The 24,918-nt window shown below is 39.9% G+C and overlaps 7 protein-coding genes across 26 annotated transcripts in view; 4 read left to right on the top strand and 3 right to left on the bottom strand.

Annotated features, from left to right (window-relative positions):
* The window catches only part of LOC135335286 (receptor tyrosine-protein kinase erbB-4-like), a 49,581-nt gene extending 46,749 nt beyond the window's left edge, over positions 1-2,832 (top strand). For all 6 annotated transcript variants that reach the window (XM_064530762.1, XM_064530787.1, XM_064530754.1 and 3 more), the window contains 2 exons: positions 2,275-2,426; positions 2,480-2,832. In XM_064530762.1, coding sequence (XP_064386832.1) covers positions 2,275-2,426; positions 2,480-2,808 — 481 coding nt within the window. In that variant the 3' untranslated portion in view covers positions 2,809-2,832. The remainder of the gene's footprint in view (positions 1-2,274; positions 2,427-2,479) is intronic.
* The window catches only part of LOC135336874 (ubiquitin carboxyl-terminal hydrolase CYLD-like), a 40,510-nt gene extending 26,225 nt beyond the window's left edge, over positions 1-14,285 (bottom strand). For both annotated transcript variants that reach the window (XM_064532746.1, XM_064532774.1), the window contains exon 1: positions 13,588-14,285. The gene's annotated coding sequence lies outside the window, so the exon portion shown is untranslated. The remainder of the gene's footprint in view (positions 1-13,587) is intronic.
* On the top strand, positions 5,057-5,996 carry LOC135336787 (uncharacterized). Its single transcript, XM_064532649.1, has one exon. It carries the CDS (start codon positions 5,127-5,129, stop codon positions 5,898-5,900), a length of 774 nt encoding a protein of 257 aa, XP_064388719.1. The 5' UTR covers positions 5,057-5,126; the 3' UTR covers positions 5,901-5,996.
* Positions 14,286-15,273: 988 nt separating the features above from the next.
* LOC135334578 (uncharacterized) overlaps positions 15,274-24,918 on the top strand; it is a 58,916-nt gene continuing 49,271 nt past the window's right edge. For 3 of the 11 annotated variants that reach the window (XR_010394334.1, XM_064529840.1, XM_064529817.1), the window contains exon 1: positions 15,274-15,565. Coding sequence is in view for 5 of the 11 variants with exons in the window: in XM_064529840.1 (XP_064385910.1) it covers positions 15,370-15,565 (196 nt within the window). In the remaining 6 variants the exon portion in view is untranslated. The other 8 variants (XM_064529825.1, XM_064529849.1, XR_010394336.1 and 5 more) reach the window with 7 other exon arrangements.
* On the bottom strand, positions 18,500-19,912 carry LOC135336462 (uncharacterized). Of its 3 annotated transcripts, XM_064532276.1 has the most exons (6): positions 19,779-19,912; positions 19,653-19,732; positions 19,115-19,598; positions 18,979-19,047; positions 18,763-18,913; positions 18,500-18,714 (listed from the first exon to the last, which is right to left on the bottom strand). In XM_064532276.1, exons 2-6 carry the CDS (start codon positions 19,715-19,717, stop codon positions 18,515-18,517), a joined length of 969 nt encoding a protein of 322 aa, XP_064388346.1. In that variant the 5' UTR covers positions 19,718-19,732; positions 19,779-19,912; the 3' UTR covers positions 18,500-18,514. The 3 variants fall into 3 exon arrangements, with proteins under 3 accessions (XP_064388346.1, XP_064388354.1, XP_064388338.1); XM_064532284.1 differs by lacking the exon at positions 19,653-19,732 and having other exon boundaries at positions 19,779-19,901; XM_064532268.1 differs by lacking the exon at positions 19,779-19,912 and having other exon boundaries at positions 19,115-19,732.
* Positions 19,919-21,094, bottom strand: LOC135336449 (uncharacterized). Of its 2 annotated transcripts, none has more exons than XM_064532251.1 (2): positions 20,198-21,094; positions 19,919-20,149 (listed from the first exon to the last, which is right to left on the bottom strand). In XM_064532251.1, the coding sequence occupies exons 1-2, from the start codon at positions 21,092-21,094 to the stop codon at positions 19,919-19,921; spliced, it is 1,128 nt and encodes a 375-aa protein (XP_064388321.1). The 2 variants fall into 2 exon arrangements, with proteins under 2 accessions (XP_064388321.1, XP_064388328.1); XM_064532258.1 differs by having other exon boundaries at positions 20,101-20,139.
* LOC135336518 (uncharacterized) lies at positions 21,309-23,110 on the top strand. The gene is made up of 2 exons (XM_064532358.1): positions 21,309-21,466; positions 21,511-23,110. Exons 1-2 carry the CDS (start codon positions 21,309-21,311, stop codon positions 22,433-22,435), a joined length of 1,083 nt encoding a protein of 360 aa, XP_064388428.1. The 3' UTR covers positions 22,436-23,110.

Genomic DNA, 24,918 nt, shown 5'->3' with positions numbered 1-24,918 from the left:
TCACCTTTATGAGGTACCACACCTGAGGGAAAACCAGCGGCTGACTTTTTCATTGTACCCACTACGAATACGTCATGCTTACGTAAGTATACAATCAACGGACCAGATGTATAAAAGTTGTCCATGTAGACCACATGATTCATTGTATGAAAAGGCTCAACTAATTGCTTCACTATCCTCACCAGAAGTCCGTTCTCTGACACCTTTTTCCCGGAAGAACCGGTGAGCCTACCACTATACACATCAAACGTACATAGATACCCACAACAAGAACAAGAGCAGCACCACACCTTGAAACCTAGCTTTACAGGCTTTCTGGGCATATGAATTTTACCCCCTTTTCTACCCTTGTACTTAATCATCATTTCATCTACGGAAAGCTCTTGGCTAGGATGATATTTGGCCAAGTAGTTTGTACTGAGCGTTTCCAAAACTGTATGTATCTTGCTTGTTATCTTTCTGCTATCAACTATGCACGTATTGTCGTCACAATGGAGATAGCGCCGCAAGGATTTAAATCTATTGAAAGGCATGGTGTCTTTAACAGCCTGTACTCCTAAGAGCCGATTTGTGTACCAGTAGTCAGTATACTCGGGGAGCCTATGAATACCCATCTCCAGTATTATGCCAATAAATACCCAAATCTCGTCTCTATGTGTACCCTTCCAACTTTTAGCACCACACTGTGTGGCATACAGGTTTGTTTGCTCGGCTATGTGCTCACACAAGCTATCTGGCCACAATAGTTTCACAAAGTCTATAGTGTTAGAGGGGTTAACTTTATCTGCAGCACCAACTACACCCTTGAACTCGGGATATTTCCCAGTGGACTTAGCTTTTCGTAATCCATCCTGCCTTGCCAGCTTCCTTTGTTCCGGAGTTGGAGCCATACCATCCACCAGCTTGTCTCCTCCTCCTCCTCCTCCTCTGTCTTCTGTGTCCTCGTCGTCACTCACACACACACACACACACACACACACACACAAGCACGAAACGGGAGGAGCCTAATACACCACAGGGACTATGAATATCATTATAGGAGCGCTACGAACACATAATAGTGCTATGAATATCATTAAGTGCTGGGGGGGTACAGTACAGCAGAGGAAAAAGCTTGTCCACAACAAAGCAGTGTGGGAGGAGCCTAATTAACCACATGACAACTATGAATACCATTATGGGAGCGCTCCGACCACATAACAGCGCTATGAATATCATTAAGTGCTGGGGAGGGGGTACAGTACAGTACAGCAGAGGAAAAGGCTCGTCCACTTCAAAGCAGTGTGGGAGGAGCCTAATTAACCACAAACCAACTATGAATACCATTATGGGAGCGCTCCGACCACACAATAGTGTTATAAATATCATTAAGTGCTGGGGGGGAGTGGGGTACAGTACAGCACAGCAGAGGAAAAAAAGCACAGGCTCGTCCACATCGAAGGCCGCTCCCACAGTGTGGGAGGAGTCTAATAAACCACAAGGACTGGCAAGTTGCTGTGTTGAGAGTTGTCCTGTTGGAATGCAATTAGAACAAACCACAAAATGCGTAATGCGTGGGTGATATTAGTTCAGCCTCGATAACAGACCGCCAGTGAATGTACTTATACTGGAGGCCGGTAATATTTTGTGCAGTAATAGTCAGCGTGTGGGCGGTGGCACATGAGTACCGTATAGCGCGAAATTTTCGAGGGGCTTAATTTTCGCGGATTTCGTGGGTTAGAATCCTACACGAAAATTAAGTCCACGAAAATTGAATTACCTGCTATAGCATGCATAGATTTAAAGGCGTGGCTTCCGGTAAGCAGTCATTCCACGAACATTGTGCAACGAAATAGCTTTTAGAGGCTAATCCACGAAATATAAGTGCCTCGAAAATTTCGCGCTATACGGTATTTGTGACGTATACATTCTTGTGGCAGCGTGACATTCCTCACGCACTGGGACAACCCTCAACACGGCAGCTTGCCAGTCCCTTTCTCCCGAGAGAAGGGGAGTGAACGAGAATATCCATTCGTCAGAATCTGACGAACGACTGACGCATGCGCAGACAACTAGTACCAGGCCTAGTTGTTCGCCTAACTGTTATAAAAGCGAAAACTCGGCCTGGAATCGAAGCTAGAACCTCCCCAAAATATTTCCTGCTCCACAGAGATGTAGGAAATTTTCGACATTAATATTTAAACATGTCGTGGCAACTTTTCGATTGTAATGTTGTGTTTAACTATACTGTAAACATTTTCTGTCTATATAATCATGTTGAATTCTTCGTTACAGGTTCTCGCTGATGACCAGCTGTTGGTACGAGGATTCTGACGAGAGGCCATCCTTCGATGAGCTAGCAGCCGAGTTGGAGAAAGTTCTGAGCACCATAGTGGGCTACGTGGAACTGAACATGGAGCTAGTCCCCATCACTGAGGATGAACACAGTAAGCATGCAATTGATAGTTCACTCTAAGTTAGGGTGTGCTCTATTTTGTAGAGTATGATCACGTCCACTCGGCCAAAGAACAAAAAAAACTTGCTGAGACCGTTGCTGAGGATGTTGCTATGGAAGAAAATGCTGCATACAGGATAAGTGCTGAAGATCAGTTACAAGCTGAACAAGTAGCCACGGAAACCAATTTCGCTTATGGACTGAGAAATGAAATACAAGTTACTGATCATTTCAACAGTGACCCGCCAAAGCACAACCATGAAGGTTACAGTGACTATCGAGACCCCACTGGATATGCTAAAATACTGCACAGACGATCTTCACACGAAACTTCTGTTTATAAAACTTTTAAATTGAAACGAACAAGTATATAATTTGCACCGTTTTGTTGTATTTTTGGTAAATATTGTGAAATTGTACTGATTTGTAGAATGATGTATCGGGAGTGCGTTCACCCACATGATCTTCTCTAAAGCAGACAGTTCTTCCTGGACTAGCCTGTTGCTGACTTATATAGCAGTTTAACATGTAGCTTTAAGCTCCCTCCTATGGGAGGCCTCAACAGAGTTGGATAACTCCTTACTTTCTGAGTGATTTTCTTGCAAGCAGCCCCACCCTTTTTACTACACGCATGCGCACTTGGCTCACAACAGTTAATCTACAAGCAATGGACACTGCCTACCAACCTGCCCCGGCTGCAGAACCTCATCAAGATAGATGGTGATCTCTACAAGGATGAGGTAGCCATCAGTAGCTTGCATAGCCATAGGTGCCAACTTCCCCAGCCAACTTTCAGGGACAAAACACGGGAGCTGCCATTGTGCCAAACGAATTCACAATGATTTAATCCGATTTTCATATCTTCTTCCATGTTTTCCTATATACATGGAAGAAGATATTAATTGTTGCGGGGACGTCCCAGTAGCATCACAGCTCAGCTCTCAATCATGGTGGCTTCACTAGCTCACTGCGCATGTTTGTATATCTGAGGTGAATAGCAGGTTCCGTTCGGGACAAGGCGTGCTAAATCTGGAACAGTCCCGGTCAATTCGGGACAGTTGGCACATATATGAGCTTGGTGTGTTTGCACAGCAAAACACATGTGTTATAATTATATGAGATGCATCATCGTATTTTAGTGCTAGAAAAACTTTTCAATAGAGTGTTGCTACTCTACTTAGTAGCTGCTCTGCACTATAGAACGCTATCAGGGTTTCATCCAGGATTTTAAGTTTGGGGGGAAGTTTGAAAAAAAAACGCGCGCGTGAGGGCGAAAAATGTGAGGCCACGCCCACTCCCGGTCACAACACCCCCTATATTGTTTGTTGTTGGTGCCTACTAGCGATGTACTCCTGGCAATGTGCATTGACAGGCAACTCCATGTAACTGGTTTGAAATTGTGGACCGTTATCTATAAAACACTGTAGAAACCACATGTACTAATTATATACAAAAGCAATGGTGATAAGACGTAGGTGATGACCTATCATCCTCTAGCAAAGCTACATGTATAGCAAAAGATCGTGTCTAGATAATGTTGTGTATAGTACCCCTTTCTCTCCCCCTCTCTCTCTCCCCCCCCCCCCTCCCTCTCTCTCCCCTCCTATTTTCGCCTCTCTTTTGGGGGGGACCCCCACTAGATGAAACCCTGGCAATGGTAGCTGGAAGAGTGAGAAGAGAGCTGCAAGGCTCCGCTGATGCAGCCATTACTTTTGGCATCGATCGTTTTTAATAACAATCATAGTCGATCATTACCCACTATTTGAATTTCCCTGGATTCTAAAAAAACAAAAATAATAATGTGTGTATAAAAAGCTATAGTTTATTTTGGCACCTCCACTGAGGCATCCATTAATTAAGCTCCTCTCCTATAATGACTGTGTGGAATTCAATTCTGTCAACAATAACTTATATAATTATAATTACCTCTTCCATAACTCTTAATAGTTTTTAAACGAAAGCAAAATGGCGAGAAGCATTAGCACAGCGTAGCTTGCAGCACTCGTTATCATTACCATATCATGTTGATGCATTTGTGCATTTGGGGAGGAATGGTTTTAGTTGCCACAAAATCTCCTCGTTTGCTAAGTCACACACTTACAAACCAAATGCATGATTGTGTTTCTCATTATTATCCACCACAGACGCTGTACAATCATATTATCGTGGCTGGTATTAAAGAGGATATACGCAAAGAACAACAAAGTTAACAGGGTAAGCTCTTGTGGTTTATCTCCTATTGTATTGTTGGGCTCAGTTGTAGTTTTCCTGTTCACTACATTGCATTGTAGGATGGGTACTTTCCCCTTGTACTGCTACGTTTGATTGTAGATACCATGGAATATTTTACCTTTGTGACTGAGCCAAATCAGCTGAACAATTTTTTGCGCTCTGGCAAGGATCGTATTTTTGTTTTTAGATTTTTTTGTTGCGAATTCATCAACTTGAAAATACAAAATAATAATGTAACGATGTTGAATGATGTTGCTAGCTCTATAGTTAGCCAAAAAGGTTATAGATCTATAGTGTCCTTCAGCCTGTTAAATGTAGGGTACAGCTCAGCAAAGGATAATCGCATTCATGACACTCCAATCTACCACACAATCCAATATCAACATTGATCAATATTGACAAGTTGATAGCATGCTCCTTTGTTGTTGTCTATAGCTAGAGACATTCTAGCTAGCAAGTAATGGCTGCTGAAGCAATGTTGGAAGACTACCATTCTGATGACAAGTTGGACACTTATACATCTGTTATATCGGATCGTAATATTCCTGCAGTTGCTGCCAAATACTTCAATTTATACGCTTGTTTGCCTAATCTGAGGGACAAGACTGTACTGGATCTACCGTGTGGGCTGGGGATTAAAGCTAGGAGGTTTATTTCAGAGTACGGAGCCAGCAAAGTGGTGGGAGTAGACATTGTTCAGAAACAGCTGGACCTCTCAAGACAGTCGGACGTGGAGGCAGGTGTACAAGATGGACGAATTGAGTACGTCTGTCATGATGCCAAGGTTCCTAGGGAGATTTTTCAAGCTGACGTTTGCGTGGCTGCGCATTTGTTCTGTTTTGCTGAGCATTTTGATGAACTTCTCGGTATTGCTAATTGTGTTTATATGAACTTGAAATCCGGTGGAGAATTTTGTTCGATATCTTGCTCATTGGGTAGAGAGAGCACGCATCTAATTAAAGAAAAGCTTGAAACATTTGACCAACGAGTGATTCGTCTTGATGAATGGAGCGGTGATGTACGTGTGCCGAGGAAAATGGCGTCAACAATTAAAGGTTTCAAATTCGAAGTATGTGTATGGGATTATGAAGCGGTTGTCATGGCTCTAAAGTCAGCTGGTTTCTCTCGTGTTGAGCTGGTCCCCTACAAGGCTGACCCGGAGTACAGTGGCCCCTATAACCTCGAGAAGTACATGAAGATGATCGATGGTCAAGTGGTTATGGCCATCAAGTGAACACTGTGTGTGCTATTGTTGTGTGCATGTGTTTGCTTGGATGCAATTATGATTTTTTGTTGATAGGTTTTGATTGACAACCACAGACGAGTCATGTATGCATCAAATGAACCTTGGACCTTTTCTTACTCTAGCTATACAAAGCTTTGAAAAGGCTGTAGAGAGACTTAAGTTTTCACGATTGTCACTATCGTAGTAATAATTTTCTGCTAATTCTGGGTGTGGATGTCAGTTCTGGGAGGTTATTATAATATAGCTCATTGCGATTGGGGACTTAGAAAGCTGCCATTGTACGGAGTAGAGAGGTGGCCGTTCCTGAGAAGTTGATTTACGTTGTACTTTCAATCCAGACCTGAGCTCTTGGCTGTCATATGGCGTGTGCATGGTTGCTCTTTGGGAGTAATTAAAAATTGTTAAAATTTAAATTGTTATTCAAGCTCGTACAGATCGAGGCTGTCCAAATTTAATCTACTACCACTAATGTACTGGTTTGAAATTCAAGACAATTGTAATGTTTCTAGTCAAGTCATTGAAGGAAGTATCAGACAATTTTAACATAAGAGACCACGTAAAAATGTTGTTACTGCATGGTCGCACCCGCTTCAGTTGTAACAACAAACCTCAATCGTATTGTGGAACTCGATGCCTACCACGGACACCAGCGCTCCACTAACTCTAATCAAGAATAATGTCTATCACTATAATATTTCTGGGAGCACTTTAAACAAAACGTTGACTCTGACAACCCATGTATATACTTATCACTTAATGTGCCCGTGCAACAGATGTTCATAGCTCAACATGTAATTATAGTTAAATGTCAACTGTGTTGCACCATGCAGCACAGTCTGTCAGCCAGCCTTTCTCACAAACATTACATATCGTTATACCGGCTGTAAAGTCATAATAATAAAAGAATGGATGTTTCACTGTAATAATGTAAATTTAACACTCGTATAAAAGTTTCTTGACTAGTATACCTTCGTGTGATACCTAGCCACTTTACCTATGATGTATAATTAAACTGCATGATGTATTGTATTTCAGGAGCTTATATAGCTGGCATGCAGGCCTCAGACACAGACAGAAAAGAAATAGTTTCTTAATGAGTGGGCGTAATTTTGAGGCAAACACATGGGTGGTTGATTTCGAGACAAAATACCGTTTCGAAATTAAGCTCATCCCACCTGTAGCTGCTGTGTAGCATGTAATTAGGGTGAGCGTAATCTCGGTATATAGAATACGATATGTACTATACTAAGCATGAGCTTAATTTAGCAAGCATGCACATGCAGGCCTTTATATAACAATTCACTGTTCAAACTGACACCATTATTCATACATGCACCATGTATCTAGCTCAGGGGCGTAGCTACCATTGTTTCCTGGTTGCCCAGAAACCCCCCCAGGAGCTGCTGAGAAAATTGGGCAGGGCTCCCTATAATTGAAATCATGCAGCCCTGCCCATCTTTTCACACGTGGCTGCAAATCAATAATCAGAGCACCGTGAAGCGTTTCACTTTGGCTTTGTCTCAGCTAGTTAGTCTCAGCTAGCTAGCTACCTCAAACAAAGAAGACCAAGACTTAAGTTCTAGATCTAGTATCAATCCTGAATGCTCCAGTATTCTCAGACTCAGCTCTAAGTACAACTTTATTCAGGAAGTGTACAAGTACAAGTTTAGAACAATCTCAGCCACATGAAACCTCTCAGGTAAATGACATTTAATTGTTGCTCAGCTAGACTAGCAATACACAATTGGCACCTGCATGCCTAGTATGTTACGTCTATAGCTAGCTAGCTTCTCACAAACATGTAAAAAAGTCATGAACAATATATAGTCAATAACAGTAGGTGTGCCCCAATCAAGAGGGTGTGGTACTGGAAGTGGGCGTGGCCTCAGAAATTTCGCGGCGCTATCGCGCCGCTGATTTTTCTGCAGAAACCCCTGTCTCAAAAGTCTGGCTACGCCCCTGTAGCTTCCTTCATTATACATGAATCATGTCATAATAATAATATTATTATGTGTTTTTCTCTCTCTTTGTTTTTCCGCTTTTTCTTCTTTTTTAAATTATTTCTTTTTGGCTGTTCTTTGAATATACTGTTCAGAATCAGTGTGTATACCGTTATATGTACATTTGAGGCCGTCCATCTGAGTTCCCCCACTCTCATCCTGAGCTTGCACTGGCTTGCTAACTTCTTTCCTCTTGAAAACAATTACAACCATGCACAACCAATATCATCACAATTGCCACCACAGTAAATAGAAAGCAAGCAACCTTCACTGTCTCGACAGTACCTACACGTATACACATTAATTCTAGAGTTCAAACTGCTACTTTCAACTGCTACATTTCAAACTGCTACATCTATCACAAATTCACTGCTGCATGTATTGTACTATATAAACATAATATAGTATATTGTTGTTAATCAGTGGAACATTATGTATGTGTGTTAACTTTACCGTTCATTTCTGCCCCCCTGTATATAGTGGTCTGCCTCAGTGTATACTTCCTAGCTTATACTATAGCTGTCAAAAATCTGACATTTGTCGCTAAATGAGCTTTAAGAGAAGCTGTGTTGTAGTATAATAATGTTTATTTGGATGTGTCTGCTTGTATTATAGTGCATGCAGTCTGCCCTAAGACCCCCAACTTTTCAGTATTTGTAAGACAAGACAGGAAATACATACTACGCAAGTATTTTAATGGTTTCATAAGGATGACATCACAAAAACATTGTTTTCATAATACATAATGAGATTCATAATGATGACACCCAACAACTCTGCCAGATTGTAGTGAAGGGTGATTTTTTCTGAATTTCCAAAGCTCATATAACACAGGCCATTTACTGAACTAGAACTTGTTACTAGGAGACAAATTAGTTTAATATGGAATGTATTGACTCAGCAAGTTTGGACTAGATTGAGATAGTGTGAACATCTTGCGCACAAATTCAATTTAAGATAGCTCATTCTGAATAGTCTCTGTGCTTGGTGGAACTCATGGCTGTATATCTCCAGATGTAAAAGGAACCAGTGACTGCCTAAATTATCAACTTGTGCATCTGATGCATGTGCATGCTTAGCAGCAAGCTAGAAGGCTTGAAGTCATTTATTATGTGTTCTATGCTATTTCCAAGTTGTGTATTTATGTCAAAGTTTGTGTAACTGCTTTACAAACACCATTCATTTGTATGGCATTTACCTTGAATATATATTGTTATTCAGATCCTTCTTAATTGTTCAATCAATTTTTAGCTTGCTACATCGATGGTGAACAGCTTGCTCAAAAATTCAAACTTTCCGCAATCATTTTACACAACTTCATGCATGCTAGTTTGACCCAAATATTCATAATTTAAAGTGTTTATCGTATGGTAAACTGTCTTCTTACAACTTAGATAGCTCTGATATATTCATGAGGCAACTGGTATAGCACTATACCTGTCTTACTACATTTGGGGTCTTAGGGCGGACTGATGGTTACTATGATACCACACTGAAGTCTGTTAGAATGTGGTAAATACCCCGTGGCAATGTATATATTATGGTCTACTGCTATAATATACATCAGACATAGCATTATTATAGTGTTGCTTAGACTTAGATTGGAACCTCCTATAAAGGACCATCCCTATATAAAATTATGGAGAACGTCAGTATAAATATGGACACTCTTCAGGCCAAAACTAATTTTGATGTACCCACTATAATATGGTGTGTTAATAGTCTAGCCTAGTGATTATATGTAAACTGATATTGAGCTCCAAGATGGAAAGCTCATTAAATTGTGTACTGTAAATTAACCTCCCATAAATGTATAATGTAGAAGTAGACTGATCGATGCATGCATGCATGTACTTCTACATTATACATTTATGGGAGGTTAATTACATTATAACCTGTCTAATAATTATTGTGTTACTAACATATCAAACGTAATTATGTGAACTTTGCGAGGGTTGATCAATTCGCAACAATAAAATCTGCAAACCTAACTGGGTAAATACACACAAACCAGAACGCAATAGTCAAAAACAAAGGGTCAATTTTTCTTCTGATTTGGCTCATTCGCAAAGGTTTGTCACCAGCAAAATATTCTAGTAAGACGATATACACTAATACAAATACTATATTAGTCTTGTGAATCACTGCAATAATGTCCAGAATTCCGTCTTGACCAATCAGATTGCAGAAGTCCAGTCAGGTGGTTAACTTGGAGGCTGCACATTGCTTAACGAATTTGGATATCATTACGCATACATGCATGGTAAACGCTTCATACATAGAAGCTGCTGCGAAGCATAACCAGAGTTAGCACCACACGCAAAACACAAATAGATTGAAGTAGGTTGTTGATGTTGAGATGCATATCTGCGCTTGTGTACAATTAACAAATACGTAGGGGCGTTAGGTCACGAATTTGCTCATAGGTTTTGTCATCAACCTTCTCAAGACAAGAGTACTGTTCAGACGGTCTTACCTAAAGAAGGGCTGCTGATTCGTCAGACTAAATCATAGTCGCGGTACTGTACCAAGAATGTGATTATAAAATTATTATGGTGCATGGTTATAGTTATGGGGATGTGCCCACACACACACTGGTTGATACTAATCACCTTTTAGGCCGCCCCTTCGGAATCACCTCCAACTATCCTTCAACAGATGACTCTATAATAATTATCAGTAATCGTGAACTTGCTTAATAATTAACCCGATATTTCTTTTACATTCATGACGTCCATTTTTACTCGTTTACATGATGTTAGGCTACAAAAGAGGTATGTCTGTGCATTGGATTAATCATTTAAATAGACTGCATATATACGTACTTGGTCCACATCACTATAATTTATATTAATAATAATACATGGTTTAAGTGTACGTATTGACCCTGTGACATTGGTATACACTACGTAGCTCTAAGCTATTGGCAAGGGAAAACATTGTGTGTGGTGTGTAACTGTTATGAATTAGCCGAGTCATCAATTTCAATTAGGTGACCATTACCAGGATAATTATAATGTATACACGTAATAATGTCATAAGTGATTATTGTGAGTTGATCATGACGTTGTTCAACTGTCTTGTGTGTCTTGGTGTATGGGGCACCTTCTCCTCAGCGGGACCACACCAGACATTGTGACATAGCAACTGTTCTGACAGTAGGGACATCCATTTTCTTGTATTGGTCTTCCGTAGATGAGTATTACAATTAGTCGTTGTATCCAGTGTAGTAACCATTGGATACACATGGTTTCTGTACCTGCAATGATGTGGGGAAATTGTGAATGTGTGACATTAATTTTGTATGAAAAGACATATGCACATTGTCTTACATAACTATACGTATGTTTGTAGCTATAGTGTGTTACTGATCTACGTTCAGTAGTTTACATAATATTCTTGTGTTTAGACAAAAATCCACAGTGTTTTTAGCTAAGTAACCAAACTGTTTCCATATACAGCTATACATGTACGTACAGTGCTTACTTACCGTGGTATAATAATATACACTCAATGTAAACTAAACTGACCGGCGAAACAACTTGCCTCTATAGCTGTTGATATACAGTGAGGTAAACATCGTCACGTAAACACATTATTGCAGTGACATCACAATTAAGTGAAAATGTCGAATATTTTGCTTGCTCCACTACTTGAACTCTCCGTTAAAACGCTTCCAAGAGTATAGATTCATTCAGTGGACATCGCATGCATCATATAACGATTGAAACATGGGTATGGTCAAGATAGACAAGTCTCCTCCCACCAATGTCATGCATTGTGTGTGTGTGTGCATGTGGTTGCTGCTAGTTATCGGCCTCGAAGCGTAGCTGCACGGTAAAGCTGACTGTGTGTGTGTTTGTGTGTGTGTGTGTGTGTGTGCATGACATGGTGGCTAGCGAGTTCCTCCATGCAGGAGCAATGATGTCTGAAGAATCCACCCTGTAAATCCACAAACCAGGCACCTCCACATTGCTAGTGGTTGTGAGGTTCCTGATAATTATCATTTGACGAAGACCCAGGTAGAGCCACAGAGCGAACCATAATTATCACTACCATCGATTCCAGCCAGTGGAGCAAAACCATCCTAACCATCGTCTGTCCATTGTGTGTCATCGTATATAAAGGTGACAAATGAAGCTTGACCATCTGTTGCCATAATGATTTGGAAAGTATTCGTCTGTATAATAATGAATAATTAATTGTGGTGATCATACTTGTTACTAAACTAACCCCATCACCAGATACGGGTGGAACTTGAAGCCAAGTTGCAATGAACAAGGACACAGGAGTGAAGGTGGGGTGGTTAGGGAAGGCAGTCCTCACTTCATTGGTAGCTCGTGTGAAGAGCAGATCGTCTTGGGTCTCTCTGTAGAATACTAGTCCTCCCCTATAGATGGATTGATATTTGACAAGAAGGGGGCTCTAGAAATGGAGATGAAGAAAAAGGGAGCGATTCTACGTTAGTAATAAACGTAGCGGATCCGTTTAGTGTTACATGTCCATTGCTGCCCACCTAATATTATGGTGAATCTATGTAACACAATTTGGAAAACTTACTATGACGTAAGTATACTGTTGTTCCAGGAACCTGAAGCCATTCTGTAACTCAACTTCTACACTACCATTGTCAGTTGTGGGCCCTCGTACAGATGAAGTGTAGTTGTATAGGTCCACTTTCAACTGTAAACGAACGGTTAGGATATATATAACTATTATTATGGACCATGATAATAGTGGCAGAGTCTGTATTGGATTGAAACAAGCCAACGCCACATTTGTGCAATGATCACACATCAGTATTTCACCTATATACCATCACTATTGACGATAATAACAGTGGCAGTATTGATGATGTTGACATTAGGAGCAAGAGAGTGTGCTGTCAACAGGACACCTCATTCATCTCAACCATACTATCATCAGATATCTTAATGTCTAAGCACATGTGAGATCCTGGACCATCACGAGCAGTTCCACTGAGGAACGCGACCATGGTGTAGACAGCAGTGTAGTCCCTCGGCTTTATATAGAGAGGGGGAGTGAACAACATGGCTACACTGCATGATTATATAGTTATATATACCAGTGGCATTTCCATCTTGTGAGACAACTCTTATTTCCACATTTCTGGGCAGGTTGCTAGCTATCTCCAAACAGACGCTTACTGCTTCAATCTCTTCTGCTATGGAGATCACCTCCTGACTGAACTGAAAGTCAAGTGCTGTAGATGTACACGTACATCATTCATCACAAGCACTGGGGTTTTATACAATGAAGCAGTGCAATTAATATAGCACATCTGGACCATGCAGTAATTGCACGTCATGGCTTATTTTCTAACAACTGCCCTGGCAGAATATGTTACATTGCTGATCATGTGACCTACAGCCAATGGTATCCATCAAATCTGCACATCAGTGAAGTGTGCAATGACAATTAAATTGTTATACTAACTCTAATACTCGTGATTCATCATCTTTTTTTCTACAAAACTAGCTTAAACAGGGTTTTCAGCTTACCGTCTTCCGTGTTGCTCCCACATGTTTTTTTATTACGTATAACACAGTGGGATCCAATATAATTATAGTTTCCAATTTGTCCATTGCTTGTTGCATGCATAGACTGCACTAAAGCTGTAACTGCTCAACGGTTGCAATACGACGAAAACTAACAGCTTCTATAGGCTTCTAGCCATGCTCTCGATTCGTGGATTAGCAAACTAAAGTTTCTTTCTCGAGTTATGGCTAGGTTGACTCACTTGAAGGCTGTTGCAGTCTCTTCAGAATCTTTTATAGCATCATCTGTTCGCACAAACTTTCTATTCAACATATGAGTTAGCCTTGCACTAAAGCGCTAGCTTTTTGTTAGCTACAAGAGTAAAAAAATATCTGTTAAAACAGCTAGCATTAGTAGCCATTTGTGAAATTGATCTCACACTCTTTACTGTGGATGTAATGCACATGCGCACTCATTCCCCACGTGTGAGAAAATAATATCCAGAATCCAGATTCTCCTGGCAGAGTCATATTTTTCTTGAGCCTGGTAAGCCAAAACACTACCATATATAACAACAATATGCATGTACACAAGTCTTTTCTTCTCAATAGTAACTGAACTGATCTTGGAAGAATCAATTTTCTTCATTCTTGAGGTCCTGGTAAGCCACATAATACTGTAACAATAGATAACAACAATAGATGCATGTAGTCTTTTCTTCTCAGTAAGTTTAATATAATTATAGATAAGCTAACTTCAATGTAACATTCATTATAGAAAGTACTATAACACTTGAGCGAAAGCATAACATGGCGAGAGGCATATATTAGCAAGCGCATGCTTGCAACACTCGTTATTATTGTAATTATGAATTGTGATTTAGACCGTGAAGGAACTATGATTATACTGCTTACTTATAGTTGCAGCAATTGGTTCAATTCTTCCAGGCTGCGTTCTGTAACATACGTGTGTGCATATAGATATTAAGAGCAGGCTGTCACATTTCCTATGCTGTAAAGCGACATGCCATTAGTCGAAATAATGACTCCAGGACTATCAATGCATGAAGCCATTCTTTTGACGTGATTGCATACCTGTTAGTGCACTCAAGTACCACGTTACTACCGTTCCTAGCACTGGGTTGAGAGTGTGCTGATTAAGAATCGCAAGGAAAATCTCACTGTCGGTGTAATCTAAATCAAATAATAAATTACATTCAACTACAGTAGAACCTCGCTAATCCGAATAGAGCCGGACCAGACCCCATCCGAAGTACATGACATTTCCGGATTAACGAATGTTATTAATTGATTATGAATATCATTAACGAAGACACTTTTATACATGTATTATGATATTACTGTGACCAGAAGGGAAGCTGCTAGCTAGAATAGCCTTTTATCTCAACTTTCTCTCCAATACAGTGAGTCTTGGATTGCGCATGCGCAGTAGTCTATTCTATAATTATACTGACAGCCCCTCCTCTTTTTCAGTTTGCATTAATTTTTGTCCGGATTTACGAGGTTTTTAATCACTCCCAGTGGTTGAGATTCATTGCAATTTACAGTTATCTGCGAGTACACATTTTTGCGATTTTACTCTCATTCGCAAAAATATAATTAATGCTTGTGAAAATAATTATCATGTCACCTTGAGTTAGTTATGCTTTTAGTTGCTGCTTGCATGTATAACTGAATAAAATATTGTTATACTTGTATAACCCTAGAACTTGTCTGTTGTCATTGAAAGTCATAAGGCCAGGTCATGTTTTTAAAAGAAATGACCATGGTATTTGAAGAAGTTAGGAAACAATTCTCACCCACATGAGGTAATTAATTGATACATCTATATAATTAATTACGTCTTCCTGTTTGTTTAAGTGAGTAGTATTATTATCTGTAACATTAATTTTTTCAGTAGACCTAGCTAGGAGTTGCAATTGCCAATCTATAGCTGTTATGTATATTAAGCTTATTGCATGTGTTGCAATTCTGTGTGGACTGATACAAGAGTCAGTACAAGATGGCAACTGTCCTGACTGTCCAGTCTGTAGAGCACCCACTGCTGAGGCTTCAATTACAAGCACCTTTGCTGGCAGCTTCAGTAAAGCCAGACAGAAAAGACAAGCCACTAGATCTATAAATCTAGAGTCTGGTATGTGAAATCTATTCTCAATTTTCATTAACTTACACTTGTTTTTGGTGTCAAAGAATTGCTTATGATAGTTTGGATGTCTTGTCCATAATACCAAATTATGTAGTGTTACATTATCATAATTATTGTACGAGTAAATATAGCTAGACGTGAGTGCTCATTGTAGCTAAGCTTGTCAACCCGATCGATGTGCCTTTATAATTATAATGGTGTATTACATAAATTATTGTATAAGTATCAATGCAAATCCCCACCCACCCCCCTCCTGGGATAGGGTAGGGGTTTGTAAAAGGGTATTAATTAGAGTTGACAGTATAATTATAGCTAGATCTATTTACTTATCAATGCATTATACAGATGATATAAAAGAGACCGTAGGAATTTAATACAAATAAGCTCACAACAAACGTGGATCTGATTACTAGATCTAGCACTATACACATCACAGGTCAACTGAGTCGACTTCTGTAACTTGGATCATGTATCTATGTTCCTACAGATGATATAAAAGAGAAAGTAGAAGTATATGTATAAGCTCACAACAAACGTTACACCACACTTCCAACAGGACAAGTCAACTGTAGTATTTAGCAAGGAACTATGACTATATAGATTGCTCTGGGCTACAAACTACAACATTACATTATACCACACTTACGTCACCACTAATTGATCTCATTGGTCAACAGCTGTAGAATACTATAGAAAAATATTATACAGCCCCAGGCATGCATAGCTTTCAAGTTGTTTTTTTAGTTTTCAACCTTTTCAAGAAAGTAAGCAAAGAGAAAAGAGCCATGCTTGACGGTACTAAGACTCAAAGCGACGGCAGAAGCTTCTCTCCAACAATAATTATGGCTAAGCTTCCATGGGTCCATGGGCGTGATTTAGATACATTTTATCCAAGAAGAGCTTGCAACTCCAGTAAGAGACGTTGAATGGTCAACGCTTGGACCAAGGAAGCTCATGAGCATCTGTAGGAATCGACATGTTGCTCATATCAACTAGCTCTTTGACGGCTACAAATCCGGTATAGTCTTGTTTTTTTTTGCAGTCTGCATCGTGGACTGAATTGTTGCTAGGGGGAGGTCCTTCTATAGTGCTGCGGTCAGGTGGTATAAGTCAGATATGCCAGCTACCGCCTCGGAGTAACCACTGTAGTGAAGGATATACGGGTACATATCCTCCTCTTAAATGTGGTATATATATATATATATATATCCTATACTTGTGTATTGTCATTTACAAGAATACACACATGTAATAACATAATTATACTGTAGCTATATAGATGCTTTGTCTAGTAACATACTAACAGAACTAAAATAGAAGAGACTCGGAAGCTCTATATAGTTTCTTCTATTGGCTTTGTTCGAGAGTGGTAGGAGCCGCTCCTTTCTTGGGCAGTGTGCTGTGCTTTTTTGCTGCAAGGCTGCATGGGGGAGGAGCTGGATATGGATGTAGGAAGTGCTGGGCCCGGATTCTAGCTTTGGCTTTTTCCTTTCGCTTTATTTGAGAGTAGTATAGGAGCCGTTTGTTTGCTGGGCTTATTTGCTGCAAATTCTAGCTTAGATGTCTTTATGAGAGTAGTACAAGCCGCTTGTTTCTTGGGAAGTGTGCTGCATGGGCTTGTTTGCTGCCAAGCTGGGGGAGGAGCGCTGGATGTTTCCGTTTTGTGGGTGGAGCTAGGACTACCCACTAAACTGAGGTAGAACAGGGTTGATTTGATATAGAGACCACAGATTTAGTAGAGACACAGAGATGCCAACTTCAGATATTAGAAGAAATGATGTACGTCGACTGTTTATTATTAGGTTGACTGTTGCTAGCTTTAATTATAGTGCATTTGTAATAGCCAATAGGTTTTGCCACTTTTGGGATCTAAATCAGTTAGAACATGGCTATGCTACTTAATCGGCCATGCAGTTATTTTCTCTTGTATACATGATGTATTAATAATACCTCTTTCATTTAGATACTGTAACAACATAAAGAGCTTCCCACGAGGCGCCTGCGTATAAAATATTATACGTAATTATACTCTAGTAAAAGATTTAATGCGTGTAAAATTTAATTTGGTTTGAGTCGCAGTCTATTGGGGGGGAGGGCTGCCCATACTGCCTTCACCTGTCAGTATACGTGAGTCAGACATGAAAGCAATGAAGCTATAGTCTATCAACGTTTAATTATGTATCATACTCAACATAATCGTATGATGTGCTGTTATAAAGTGACTAGAGTTTGTACAGCAATTCATAATACATGCCATTGCCAGCAATGACTGGACACCAATTAAAATATGTCAGTAAATCAGTTAGTAATTTTCTGTATATTACGGTATGATTTTATATGTGTTCTTATGAGACCAAAGGCTATGCTTCCCTTTTTCCCTTGTAGGGAGCTACTTTCAGTTGATTTGCCGATACAAAGAAGAAGAAATACACCTTAGCTAACCTTGGAATCCCACAAGAAGCTAGCCAGCCAGCTTGTATAAGTTCCCTAACTGCTTTTGTTGATCAATGTTTCAGCGCTTGTCTCGTGTATTGTATTGTAAAATTTGATTATTTTGTATTTTTGTGTTTGATTTGCGGCATTCTTACACATATATTTTCATTTTTGCCGATTGCCAGCAAAAATATACGGCCTACTCTGCTGCTTAAAGCGGCTGCTGCTCGATATAAAGTGGACTAAGCGGTTCCAAAATGTGTCCAGTTTTGTCAAAAAATCCACAATTATCAATGACGTATCGCATTATCTACACATACCCAAGAGCTGCGTAGAGCCACTAATTTGGGGAATTCCCCATTAATCGCAATGTACCAGCAATGTAAAGTGAGTGTATATGGCTGCAAGTAAGTATAGGCTAGCAGTCATTTACTTGAAGATAGTAAATGTGTACAATCTATCAGGATATATAGTATACTATATTATTATGTTGGGTAGAATTAATCATGATTCAGAGTCAAGTCGTGGCTGTTTGTTCATGTCTACTAAATCTAATGGAGTTTTTCGTATGTACTTTCGTTTCTTTCGCTTAAATTGTGATGTCTCGTCTATTCTCGCTTCAGCTTTCAGAACCTCCCCCACTGGGTCATGCAGATTACTGGAGAAGTAGTGTCTCTTGGCGTCATCATTATTTTTCTCCACCCCTAGAGAAAAAGGTGATTAAAATGTTATCTCTTTACACTCGAACTCACCTTGTCCACTAAACATCTTGACATTTCCGTATTTTGAAATAAAGTAAGGGAAGTGAAAGACCAGTGTGTGCATATAGGGCGTAATATTCTTTTCCTGAAACCCTTGACACTTGTGCTTCAAGCTCAAGAAAAGCCTTATCCAGTCTTTCGCCTATCATGATAGATTATAGTAAATTAGATACAATGGTTCTCCCTACTAGTAAACTAACACTATACCTTTTGCTCAACCACTTCACTGGGAGGTGGAGTCCAGCTAGAAACCATCTTATACAAAGAGAGAAATTCCTATAGAGCCAGACCATATAAATAATTATGTTTGTAAAATGCGAAGGGAAATTTAATTAGTACTCACTGTCCAAAGTTGGGCCATTTTAGCTTGAATTTCTTCCTTCAGTAGGTCAGCAAACCTCACTGGGAGACGTTCCAGAAACTTCTTGGTGTCGTTCCCCTGCAGTGATGTCCATTCGTAATGTCCAGAAGCTTTGCCATCTGGACCCCTTGCTTCCCATACCCTGAACGTGATACCACAGTCTTTAACGATCGTCTGTAGTGTTTGTAGGTGAGTGAGTATATGTGCGTTTCCTTGTCTGTCTTGTTTAGCAGATGCCACTATCTCTAGAATGAGATTTCTTGTTAAAACGTCAGCTATACGTAGGAGTAGGTGTAGCTCATCGGGTATTATATGGTCTGGCTCTATGTTCAGTAGTGGTGTTGTAATTGATCCTAGTCGTACACTTGCTGGTTTACTGCTGGGAAGTGCGCCTTTTGCTTGTAGGGAACTCAATGTTCTTGCATTTGTTACGGTGTAGTCAGCCCTATCCTTTGACATATCCCACCTATAGCGGCAAATGGGGAAGCTAGGTTTAAGCATATAATAATTATAGATATACCTTTCATCCTTCTTGATGGTACACCAGACACAAGCGTACATAGAGGTTGCTTTGTTGAGGCCCATACTCAGTAAAAGAAACTAATAATGCAATTTTTATAGTCAGTAATTAACTATACATTCTCACCTTGTAATCACTACCCAGGAAAAACTCAAGGCGGTACTCTGTTTCATCAACAGTGAGTAGTGGGTGTGAAATGATGTCGTTCAACTCCTTCAATACCTCAGATAGTCCTGAACTAATTGTTTCATACGACTCTTCGGCTTTTAGGCCAGCAAAAGTATGATTGCCTGTATGAATGTCAATATAAAAATATTTTCACCACTTTCTCGTTTAATATTTTTATTGTTAAGCTTACCCATGCCTGATAAAACATTGTCTTGAATTTCTGGAAATGCAAATGAGAGAAGTATGATATTGGATGATCTTGTGAATCTGGCTCCGTCACCACTGAGTTTTACTTTTACTGGTTGGGTGATAGCTTTCCCTGAATGAACCTAAAATAATAATCCATAATAATAATGTATAATTTCTTCTTTACTTACGATCTTAGCTAGCTCTTCCTGGATTGCAGCTTTCGGTGGTCTATAAGCACCAGGATAAGGACCTTCGAGATGTCGGATGTCGAGAGAGTTGTTAATTGAGAGGCGAGCATCCTTGATTCGGTACAGTGGTGGTAAATCAGATGCGACGCTCAATTCATGATAAGCTTCGTCACTCACAGCAAACCTGTCAAGTACATAAAGAGCTTGCTGTACCCTCGCAGAATCGTTTGGTGAAAGAGCTGGCGTTTGATGTTGTGGCTTGTGAGATGGGCTAGATAAAAAATTGAATTTGATGGGAGATCCTGTCTGTTTGCGTAGCTCTAAAGATTCTGGCTGAAGACCGAATGATTCACAAAACCAAAGCGCTTGCTCTGCAGAGCTCTTACAGTGTGCTAGCTTTCGTTTTACCTGTCGTGGTGATACCTCGTGAACTTTTTTGCCTTTGTTGATGTGTGCTGTGGTAGGTCTACTTGTTTCGGGGATTGTTGTTGGCTGTGGAGATTCAGTGGATAGTTGCTGCTCAATTTCAGAATACGATTCTGCTTCTCCATCAAGCACGAAGAGGTTGTATTCTCCAGCAAGTACGGCATACCTCCTTCTTCCTTTTAGCCCCCGTATCCTTCTTGCTACCTTGCTAGCTTGTTCTGCAAGCCTTTTCTCCAGACGATCGCTTTGTGCTAGTTTAACTATTGTTACCATGCTATTAACTAAGCTAATGAATGTCTCTTCTGCCTTCTTGTTCATGTACCAATGATGCAGCAACTCGATAGGAATAGAGAGAGAGAAGTTTGGCTGTACTTGTGGTTCTGTGTGGCTGAAGTCAGAGTACTTCTTTGCTGAATTTGAGATGGTGATGGACAGGCTCTCTGCTCTTCTGGACTGCTTGTTTACTGCCATAGCTAGGAGGCCCGGGATAATGGAACAAAAGGTCCCTTGAGCTGTTATGTAACAAAATTAATTAGCCATGTCAATATGAGTGGGCGGGTGAATAGGCTGCGGTGTTATCACCCACTAAATTAACCACAGTACTCATTCAATAGCATGATAACACTTCTCAGATGCATTATGGCGGGTATTTTGCGACCTCTGGTTCTCTTAGACTTATTACAAAATGGCTGACCAGACATTCTCAAGATCCAAGCTCAAGAGGCTCAATCGAAAAGCTAGAGTTGACAAAATTGGCAAGCAGCTGTGTATGGAGAAGAAGAGCCTTGAATGTGCCGAGAAAAATGTTCAGAATTGGAAGAAGAAGGCAATAGATTATAAACTGTAAGTTGCTGATTAACAGCCAGTAAATAATATTGTTCATACAGGGAACTCAACGTGTATCGAGCTAAGCAATTACGGACAGGAACTCTGGGAACATCCTGCAGTCACCAACGACCACTAAAGTTACTAACAGCAGCCATGAAGACGAGTGCAATCAGTCTACCCAAGGCAACTCCAAGAATGTGTACGAATGCTGATATTATGCGAGGAGTTACTGTAGTTCCAGAGATAAGTGAGAAATGTTTAGCAGATGGGGGTGGTGATGTTCATATAGGAAATGGTCGGTTTGGAACATGCTCTCGTATGATTTTTAAAGAGTGTTTTGACGTCTGTGTCAAAACATTTACTTCCGACTCCTCAATCGAATCGATTAGGCATGAAGCCAGTATATTACTTACATTAAATTCCAGCCCTTATATACCACACTGTTTTGGTATTTGTTCCACCAGGAGAGCTTTAGTAATGTCTAATGTAAGCGTGAAGCAGCAACAAGTTTCATTATATTCTGCCTTGTATTCGACTAACGAAATTAAATTAAGCCCTAAGACATGGATGCAAATACTGATCCAAATTTGTGATGGTCTATCATACATGCACAAGCTGAGTATTCTTCACAATGATCTTAAAGTAGACAACGTAGTATTAGGGACTACTTTGTTAGAATGTATCCGGCCATGTATTGTGGATTTTGGAAAGGCATGTAAAGAAAAGCATGCTAAGAAGTACTGCCTGACCGAGGAACAGAAAGTTATTTACATAAAAGAACACACTCAAGTAGCTCCAGACCTCCGCGATGGGCTTGTTTTACAGAGCACACAGAGCGATATATACTCATTAGGTAGAATAATGAAGAAGATGAACTCCATTGTAATTAAGTCAACTGAACTTGCCCATGTAATTAAGGAATGTCTTTCTTATCATGCTCATGACCGTCCTAGCTTAGAAACCATTTCTCTTAATGTTGAATGACTATGTGACTAATTATGTCTTACATTCATTCGTTCATGTTTAAATCTGGTGCTAGCTTTAACTATGACATAGTCTATGTATAATTGTAGGCAAATCCGTGCTCTCTAATGGAAGGCTGACAAGGTTAGCTGTAAGTCGGGATGCGTGTTGACCCAGCCATTTGTTTGAGAGTCATTAAAAGCATTATGGTAGAGAATTGGCCTGAAGCAGTTAGTTATGAGTCACATAGTGCGTATTGGCTGCTCAGGTTGGGCCATGCATGCATTAACAATTAACAATTAACAATGATCAACAACGTTTTTTCACCAGATTTACACATACAATTTCAGATAGTAGTCTAGGTGACTCTAACATTTCACCATTGCTATTTCTATATGTTTTCGGTCCATACTTAATTCTAGGACATACTACAATAGGAAAATCTACTGTGCAGCCATTGCCATATCTATCATACAAAATATACCAACTACCTATAAAATATTCATCGTTAAAATCAGTTTGTTGAAGTTGGAGCTTTCCGCGGGTCATTTGGGTTCCTCGATCTTTAAATAGGTAACGAAATACATCTAGCCGGAAATCTATAGTTAAATTACAGGATTTTACAGTACCTAAATTTAAACTACATTGAATGGACAGAACAAATCTTCTTGTTGCGTCGCTTATAAGCTCGGTATGTGGTGCTTGTGGTGTATTGTATGATCTGAAAGGGGGGAAATGTGCAGATATAATTATAGTAATACACAGTGCACTGCCATGCCATACTTAATAATCTTACTGGATAGTAGAGATAGTCACATCTTCCTTAGCGACCCATGAAGACTGTTCCAATGAGTAACCAGCCCACTTTACCAAATACTCCGTTTTCCCCTAGAAATAGAATCAATCGTATAGGGCTATATATCATAAAATGTTACGTACCTTAGTTAGTCGATGATGAATTATCCTCTCAACAAGGAAGACCCCTTCTGGCAGACTGTCATCAGACTTACAGCTCAGAGTGGTTCTCACATCTCGTGCTTCCCGCATGCTAGATAAGTCCATGTCAGCCGAGCTTATATTATGGAGGTAGGAATAGTATCCTTTCTCAGGTCGTTGCCTCTTTGACGAGTCCATAACAGGTCGATCTGCATGAACAGGTCTGCTGGAAGATTAATAATTAGTGACCATAAAGATTTTATCTCTATTCATTTGACACACTTTACTACCATTGATTGCATGCTATTACTGTCATGTGAATCAGTAAATTACTATACAAAAAAGAACAGAGAAAGAATTGAGATGGGAAATTGCTGCCACTTCCACCCGTACCCGTACTACATCGACTCCGACTTACGAGAGATCAGGCACCACAGGAACTCCTTTCCTATTGGGTCGCTAGTAAAGATGGGAACTGAGGGAAAACAATTTTATTTTACAACAGCAGATGATACTGGAACACATTATTTTCCGATGGGGTCTCAGAAAAAGGCCCAGAACTATTTAAAGAAAGTTGTGAGGCTCAGCCAAACATACGATGTCCAGGTGTCAGAAGTTTTAAATCCAGACTACACGTTGCTAGGATTTAGAGCCAAAAAAACAAAAGAAGAAAGCACAAAAGAAGCGGACAACAAAGAGCCAAGAAAGAAAGTTAAATTTAATTTAGTAAAAGTGTTGTAACTAGAACAGGACTGAGAAGAATATGACTGAGAACTGACTACTATACTGTACTGTTCTATATAATTATTTACTGTGGTAGATCTCTCTAGTCACTGTTACAGGCCGGTAAAAGTAATAACAAAATACTGAGCTGGCAGTACTGCATGCTCAGTATTTTGTTATTACTTGTACCGGCCTGTAACAGTGACTAGAGAGATCTGCCACAGGATAGAATCTACCACAGAAGTCTACATGAGCTCAACCAACAGGTAAACAATAATATTACTCACCAGCACCAGTGCAGTGAACGTAGCTAGTTCAGCGAAGATCTTGCGCACGCACTACAATAGTCTATAGTAGCATTTATTTCCGCAGTAGTTAAAATGATTGAGTAATATTTGAATTTTCATATAAATAGAACAAATATTTAGACAGGATGCTAGAACAATAGTGTCCAAAATACAATGGCAATTGCTGGCAATGAATCACATCCGGTCCGGTAATTGCATATTGTTATTGATAATGACAAGATAATGAAAGCACCGCAGGTGCTGATGCCTCGGTGGAGGTACCAAAAGCTACATAACATAAAACTACTAATAGCTAGCTTTTATACACACATTGATTATGATGAACATCTTTAATTTTCTGCATGCGAATAGTGGGTAATGATCAACCATGATTGTTGTTAAAAACGATCGATGACAAAAGTTCAAGTAATGGCTGCAATTGTGCAAGTCAGCAGAGCCTTGCAGCTCTCTGCTCACTCTTGCAGCTACCAATAGCTAGCGTTCTAGTGCAGAGCTAAGTAGAGTAGTAACACTCGGTGAACAAGTTTTGCTACGGAC

Source organism: Halichondria panicea, chromosome 1 (genome assembly GCF_963675165.1).
Source record: "Halichondria panicea chromosome 1, odHalPani1.1, whole genome shotgun sequence".
Classification (NCBI taxonomy): domain Eukaryota; kingdom Metazoa; phylum Porifera; class Demospongiae; order Suberitida; family Halichondriidae; genus Halichondria; species Halichondria panicea.
The sequence above is the reverse complement of the archived record's forward strand: the minus strand, read 5'-3'. Positions and strand labels throughout refer to the sequence as shown.